General features: G+C 32.4%; 1 protein-coding gene across 1 annotated transcript in view; it reads right to left on the bottom strand.

The window, feature by feature from the left end:
- The window catches only part of LOC107614870 (TMV resistance protein N-like), a 2530-nt gene continuing 943 nt past the window's right edge, over positions 7122-8708 (bottom strand). Inside the window, exon 2 of the mRNA XM_016316996.2 lies at positions 7122-8042. Within this exon, the coding sequence (XP_016172482.1) occupies positions 8039-8042 (4 nt within the window). The 3' untranslated portion in view covers positions 7122-8038. The remainder of the gene's footprint in view (positions 8043-8708) is intronic.

The following is an 8708-nucleotide window of genomic DNA, read 5'->3' on the forward strand; positions in this document are numbered from 1 at the left end:
TTGTGGATCTCTAGACTAAACAATTCACAACACAACAATAACGTGTGAAAAGTGAAAACTACTGAGATTATTAGTATTAGAAGCATTACCTCAATGTCCTCTATCTCCAAGCCATCAGATTCATCCTCCAACTCCCAGTCATGAGATTCATAGCCCTCATCATGAGTGGCATCTGGAGTAATCTGTCCTTCATGATTGACATGGACATGGATCCAACGGATCCCACACCCCTTTATCACTACTTCCTCATTATCTTCTGTATGAGCATAGAACTTAAATTTAAGGATAGGATTGCAAGCGGTGTCCCTCTTTCTCTCTTTGATTGCTTCCATTATCTTGTTGGAACCCTCTCCATCATACCATACTACGTTATGATCTGATACCATTTCCAATTGAATAATGTTATAGAGAACATAACCGGTGAAGAGTCCTCTACTGCCAGAAGTTGCTATCCATTCCCATTCGTTGCAACCCTTTTCCAAGTAGCATTCCCATCCAAATATCACTGTTTTCCCGATAAGATTGCAAGATTGGTATTGAGAAATCAACATACAGCCAACAAGACAAGAAGAAATCTTGTGATCTGGAGCAACTTCAACAGTGATCGAAGCTTCTCTAGAATAGTAGTCAGCGAACCACTCATTAATTATGCTCTCTTTACTTGGTAAATAATATAAGAAGAATATATTACCATTTTTTGTTTCATTATGCGGATATCCATCATTATTTGCCACAAGTTCTATCCTGGATTTCAACTCTTTCAAAGCTGCTTCATATGCATCATCATCCAACTTTATGCAGTTATAGAATTCAATCCATGCATAGTGTTTTCTTGGTGGTTCACTGGTTAGACTTGAGATTGCCTCCAAAGATTTGCAGTCTCCTACTTTAAAGTATATAATAGATGGGGGAAGTGGAGGTATGTATTGAAGCATTTCACAATTAGTGATAGTAAGATCTACAAGCTGTTGAAGATTCTTAATGCTTTGTGGCAAACTTGTAAGGACATGACAACTTTCCACTTCTAATGCTTGTAATGATTGTAAGACATGAATGTTCTCTGGGAGTTTAGACAAGCTCTTACAACCGAAGAAAAATAATTCCTTGACACATAGAAAGGCAGGGGCGGGGAATATTTTACTTAAGATGATGCATGTATCGTCTTCATGTTTTATTGGATCCATGAATGCAATTTTGGGAGCAAAGTTTAGAGGAAGTTTTTGAAGAGAGTAACTGATATTAAAACCAAAATACTCAAGATTTTTGAGATGCATAATAGTGGACGGCACTTCACTCAAAGCCGTTGATAGTAAATATAACTCGAGTAGTTTGGAATGATGAGTCATAATGGGGATTGAGAACTCTTCCAAATTGGAGCAACCAACGGCCCACAAGCCACGGAGAGAGGGTGAACAATAATCACTGCAAAGCCTCTTTAGTGATGTGCAAAAGTTCAGATATAGTAGTTCAATATTGGGGAGAGAGAAAATAGATGGATGAACATCTTGTAAGCTTTCACAAGCAAGGAATGATATTAATTTCAGATTCGTGGCACCTGCCAAATTTGGACACTCTATCAAGTGTTTGCAGTCACTGAGATCAATTATCTCCAAACTTGGTAGATTCTGTCAACCCCAACAAACACATGTACATGACTAGTGAGAAAAAAAAAAGTCTTATTTTATTATTTAATGTATTGCACTCTCACTTATTTTAATTTTATAAATTATTATACATCTAACATCTAATATCAAATATTAAAGGACAATAAGGTTTTTACAATAAGGTTTTTTCATATTTTGAGAATAATTAACTATATTTTTTAACATTTTTTTTTTGGCAAAACACTCAAATAAACTAAAGTCATACCAAAATTACACAAATCATCCAAAACAAAAAATGTTACGTATATCTCCTTAATAGATATTTCTATATAAATCGATACCGCTATATTCGATTTAGCAATATTGATACTATATCGAATCAGCCTTATTCGAATTAGTAGGTATACATATAAATTGAAAGGGATTAATTCGATTTATACGTGATTGTTTATATCTCATAGTAAATCGAATGAGGTCAATTCGATTTACATGCACATGCACGTAACCTTAACTCGACACATTCCAATTCGATTTATTGTGTATATGTATATAAATGAATGTATGTTAACTCGATTTACTATGGTGCACGTATATAAAGAATACAATAAAAAATAAATTTAATACAAAAATGTTATTTGCATCCTAAAATTAGTCTCTAAAATTAGCCACTAATGTATTTGTATATAAATACATATGTGATTTAATTTATTTTAAATATGTATTTGTATTCCAATATGTATTTTATAAAAAATATTTATAATTATTTTTTTTATATAATTTATTATTCAAAGTTCTCTTTATTGTATTTATTATGGGTATTATTAAATGTACCATGGTAAATCGAAATAACTTTCGTCCATTTATATAAGTTCGTGTATTCATACTAAATCAAATTGAATTGGGTAGTTTTATTCATTGGCTTCCTTCCATGTAAATCAAAACAACTACAGTCGATTTATTTTTTTTATTGGCATGAATAAATCAAATTTGTCTCAGTCGATCTATTAGAGATATAAATAAATCGAATCAGTCTCTTTCTCTTTCGATTTACACTTGTACGGATAGGACTAATTCCATTGATGCTCATTTAATTTAGTACCAGTATGGCTAATTCGATTATACCTGTGTTGATTTATATAAAAATGTTCATTTAGAACATGTGCATAACATATAAAAATGTCTATTTCGTATTTTTATTTTGGTGATTTGCATAATTTTTTTATGTCTATAGTTTATACGAGTGATTTGCCTTTTTTTTTATTTTTCTTCGCTTATTCTTACACCTATATAAAAAAATGTTTCTAGCTAATCAATACAACTAATTAAATATTTTTAGAATAGATATAAAATACATTTAAAATTTAATTTAGTTAAAAACATATTGAGCATATGAATTTTTTTAGTCGTCCATTACAATATTAAAATAATAGATAATTTATTCGAAACTTAGAATAATATGGAACTTGATTTGATTAGTATTTAGTAGATATATTGTTGGTTAATTCAAATTAAACATCATCAAAAATACAATTCATAGGAGTGAAATTTGGGGCGAAAATTTTTTGAAAGTGAAAATGCTTTGATGTGGTTGATTATTACTTTTATTCTCTCTTTTTGATGAAGAAAGCATTGCATCATGACAATTGTAAATTAATATGATGGCAAAACAAGAAAATATTAAGGGCAAATTACGAAAATAAAATATTTGGGTTCTAAAATTATGGAAATACAATTTTTGTAATTTAAATACAAAAATGTAAATTTTTAGAAATTTATGTAAATCGTTGATGGAGTCCCACGGTTTCTAAATACAAATAAATCGTGGGTAGGGTTCTATGGTTTACGTTCAAAGTTTGTTTGCATAGAAACCGTGGTAAAAGTTTTACGGTTTCTGTTGGTAGTGAAAATGAGCATAAATCGTGAAAGGGGTCCAGCGGTTTATGCTCTGCTATAAATACGCAGAAGGGATGCAGCGGATTATTCATTTTGAGACACTTCCAAATCCTTAGAAAGAGAAAGTGATGTTCTAGAGAGAGGGGAAAGAGGAAAAGTGTGGTGATTCGGATTTTTCTTGGGCCGGGATCATGGTAGAAGAACGCAGTCTTTACCGTCTCAACGGCGTTGCGCACATAGCTAGCAGCATCAACGAAGAGGTAAGCCTGCTATCTTTTATTTATTGTATTTCATATAATAGAGAAATTTAGTATTTGGTATTTTATTGTTAGAACGCATAATTTAGGATTAGGATTTTGAAGTTAGGAAATAGGTCAAAATGTTTAAGTAGAATGATGTTCCTCTTGTATTTGAGACATAGGGTTCAAATTGTAGTGTTGTTGTTTAAGCGGTCATGTTTGAAAAATAAGTTTTGAATTTTGAACTTTTAAACATGTAAGTTTAAATTCAAGTATTATAGTCTTGGTTGTTAAGATTTTGAAACCTTACAGAGTAAATTTTGTAAATTGAACCTAACTAGTGGCTTGCAATGCCTAAATGCCTCAATGCATGGAGGGAATGTCCAAAAAAGACGATGAAAGTACCTTAGACTTGTCAACTTGATCACCAACACGCACCGGAGAAGTTTTCAACAATGCCACGGTTCCGTCCATCGTGGCTTGTACCCCTAGGATCTAACATGGCAACTCGGCATATGACTCCTCCCAATTCCCGTATATCTGTGCAACTGCCTTCTATTTTACCATCCACACCTTCCAATAACTAGGCCTGAATCTATAGGTTGCCTCAGTAGCTTCTTGCAACACTTTTATCGTAACAGCTGCATCCGCCCTAACCAATGAAAAGATTCTCGCACAAATTACATGGTGATCGAGCTGTCGGTGGTCACTCGAAATTGAAGTGGCCAAGCAAGTGTGAGGTCCGTTGTACCTTCTAACCTCCCAATTACCCTTACGCTGCCGAAGTGTGATGCGAATCAACCACGTGCAGCCATTCCCAAACTCCTTGCATCTCCCATGAAACTTCAGATGATCTGACTCCATCACCCGATACTGAATTCTACGACGGATGCTATAATCCTTAACACTCAACACATCTTTCCCCTTAGTCTAGAAAGATTGGCCAATATGAAATTCTCTAGAAGGATTTCCCTCATGTAACCCCTGGCCTCCAGAGGTGGGATCCATGTCCAGCTGCTGGCCGATTGCTTCCAAGTTCAATGTTGAGAAATGTGGCGGTTGTTAGCCTGAACCAGAAGTGGATGGCCTTCGACGTGCTGGTGGTGTCCTAGGAGTATCCTCCTCGCTGTCTCCCAATATGTGATCTGGCTCATCGTCCAGATCATCCTCTCGCATCGCATTCTCAACATAATTCGGCTCTCCCTCACCAAAAAGTGCAGGAATCAAACCAAGTTACCAAGTTGCCGCTAGTGGAACAGATGGAGGTTCAGCCAAAAGACCACTAGCTGCAATGACCGGCATCGAAGTTGATGCACCCTCCACCGTCATCACTGAGGATTCGGCGCTGATGTACCAGAACTGTTAAAATCATCTTCCAATTTGGCATACAACTCATGTATTCTCACCTCCGAAAAACTGCGCTGACAATGAAATAAAACCTGCATGTCTTCGTCCGACCCTATCACAAATGTTTCATACTGCACACCATTTGAAACAATCGCAATCGGAATCTTGTAGAACACCTTCTTCACTCACTTGGGCCCACACAGCCCTGCTTTTGCAATATGCTCATCTTTAGTTTTGACAAAATATTTGTCGAACGGATAAAAACACTGATCGGTTCTTTGTCAGTGAACTTAACACCGTGCCTTTTGCTTTTTTTTTTTTCAGAGCAGTTGACTAGGACCAAAAAACTCTCCTCACTCATTTGTGAGGATGTGAAAATGACTCTCTACATCACACCACTTCTCCTTGGTGGGTATTTATAGGCGAAATAGGTCCAGACATAAACCGCTGAACCCTTGTCGCGGTTTATGCCTAATTGCACACTCCACATAAATTGCGAGACCCCTACCGTGATTTACGTATATTTGGAATCCATGGGACCTCTACCAAATTTACATAGATTATTAGAAAGTTGTATTTTAGTATCTATTTTATAAAAGTTGTATTTCAGTAATATTAAAACTCAAATGTTTTATTTTGATAAATTGTCCAAATATTAAATTACAAGAAACGACTGATAACCAATTATGTTCTTAGTTTTAATTTAAAAAATTATTATGGATATATATAAATAATTATTGGGTGTAGTCTAATATTTATTTATCTCTTTTATATTTCATTTAAATCTAAGTCATGTATTTAATTATCATTTTTCTTTATAAAATACTCTTTGTTATCTCATCAAAACTTATTTAATTATTCTGTGATATCATAGTTACTTTTTTTAATGAAAGTTTATTCTCACTGTTTTGAAATATTTTAGTGTGATGTTTTATTCTCACAAAATTTATATAAAACAAAATCTCTTGATTAATTAAATGATAAAATTATGCATGACTTTTCAAAAGATAATTAGCACGCGAGATTATGTTACCATATATAGAAATAAATTAATCTTATATAATAGACTAATAGAGTAAGTTTATAAATTATAAATCTTGAAAAAAAAATGCCCCATAATTAATATTGAAGGGTGTTAGGGACTAGTAACTTTTATATTTTGTAACCATCAATTGGCCATCAATAGTATTTTTAATGGTGTGAGATTACATCTAATGATAAAAAATCACTCACTTTTCTTGATGATTAAGTACTGGCCACAAAATACAAAAGTTGCTGGCTCCCTAGACTTTTTTATTAATATTATATCAAAACTACTCTCATTTTTTATTCTTTTAAAATTTTGCCTTTTATACTACCTAATTCCTATAATATCAATCTTTATTTTAGTATTCAATGAAAACGTCAAAAAAGCATAAAGACTAAAAAGAAATGAAACAAGCTAAGATTATACCTGAACTGTATTCCAAAGTTTTTGAACATTACTTTCTCGCATGGAAAGCTGAACAAGTTTTTGAGGCCAACAAATAGACGGCACAAAATTAAGTGGGCATTTATTCCACTCAATATACCTTAAGTCATTAGGAAGTTGAAAATCCTCTAGAAGCACTCTGTTCCATTCATGATCTATGTTGATATTTCCTCTTAAAGCAAGTAACCTTAACTTTGGCATCTTCCTTAACGAAATGATTATTATAAGTGGATCTATTGTAATTTCATTCATATCCACAACCATACTTTCAACTCCATGAATATCCTGCAAAATTGATAAGTATTGCAGCTGTAAGCAATATTTTGATACATACATACACTCACTTTGAAGACCAAACCATTAAAGTATAAATTTCTTACTCTTTCATGTTGGAATATATTGCATATTTCTTCGGCGTTCCACAGTCTTGTTTGTTGACCGCGATTTTCGCTAGATTCTTCATGAATGATTTTCCAACACATTTCCTGTATCAAGCTATGCATTTTTATGTATTTTTTATGATTATATGAATTAATACTCATAAGAGACTTGTTCAATAGACTTTTTATCCCTATGTCTGCAAAGTAACCACAAGAAATTAATATTCTTGTTACGTTCTCCATTTCTTGTCCGTGGAAAAAGCATGCAACATCTAAAAGAATGTTTTTTTCATCATCATCTAATGCATCATAACTCAACCTCAACACTTGCTGAATATCGGCATTGGGATACTTTCTTAGCTTATTCAATGCACTATCCCATTCACTTTCTTCTTTGGTTCGAAGAAATGATCCCAAAATTTTTAGTGCTAATGGTATTCCTTTGGCATAATCTGCTACGACTCTTGTTGATAGCTCATAATAATCCTCTTTAGGATGAGAATCACTAAAGGCATTATGGCTAAAAAGTTTAAGAGAGTCCTCAAAATTCATTTCTTTCACTTCATGGATTTCTTCAACTCCTCCACTTGTAAGCACATTTTTATCCCTTGTTGTCAAAATGATTCTACTATCAGAACTCAGACAATTACGAAAGAGTTGAATTAAATCGGCTGTAATTTGTGAATTAGTCACATCATCTAGCACAACAAAAATCCTCCTATGCTCGATTTTACGGATAATACTAGAGTGTATTACTCGAATATTATCGATACGAAGATCTTGATTTAACAACCGAGAAAGAAGTTTAACTCATATGTGGTTAAGACCCTTTTCTTCTAATTTTTTTGAAAAGGTTAAGAAACAATGACCTTCGTATTCTGAAGAACACTCATGAAAGAGAGTAGTAGCAATAGTTGTCTTGCCAATACCGGCCATGCCCCAAATTCCAATCACAAGAACTTTTTCCGACTTGAATTTCAATAAGGATTTAACATAAGTATAGTTTCTATTACAAATAAAAGGACTTTTGAGTTCATCTCTATAGCAATTGTTATTCAGATTTGGAAAAATTGCTTCCACAATTTTATCAATCAACTCTGCTTCTTACCTAACATGCAAGTAAAGATTTCATTAGAAATAAAACAATAAACACATAATCAGATAAAAGGTGAAAATGGATACATATAATTCCTTATTAGCATCTCAAATGTATCTTGAATGATAATTTATTTCAATGCGAAATTAATCAATCATTATATGTTGGGTAGAAGACAAGATCAAGCCTATGTTGGGATTCTTATGTTAGACCAAATTCTAGATAACCAAAATCTTACTAGATTTTTCTTTTGTTGGGATGTAATATTGAAGATATTTATAAATTATTTTGGAATTAATAATTTGAAGATATTTATTAGTATTTATTTATTTAATATGATTTTATTTCTTTAATAATTTTCTCCTTTTTGTGTAAACTACTCTTTTCATTTCAAAATAAAAATAACCATATTAAAATAATAAATAAAATTTGATAATGTTTAAAATTGTATAAGTAGAAAAAATTTTCCTTAAGCAATTAATTTGCGTAATGAATATTATTCATGAATATTTTACAATTTTAGAGTGTTATTGACTAAATTATATCCTAAAATTTTTATAAAGTAATTTCTGTATAAAATAAAATACAAATACAATTAAATAGGGTAATTACTAATTTGGTAGTCGAAAGTTCACATTACTGATAAAAATAATTCCAAAAAATACAAATAACAAATAA

Source organism: Arachis ipaensis, chromosome B09 (genome assembly GCF_000816755.2).
Source record: "Arachis ipaensis cultivar K30076 chromosome B09, Araip1.1, whole genome shotgun sequence".
In the NCBI taxonomy this organism is placed as follows: Eukaryota; Viridiplantae; Streptophyta; class Magnoliopsida; order Fabales; family Fabaceae; genus Arachis; species Arachis ipaensis.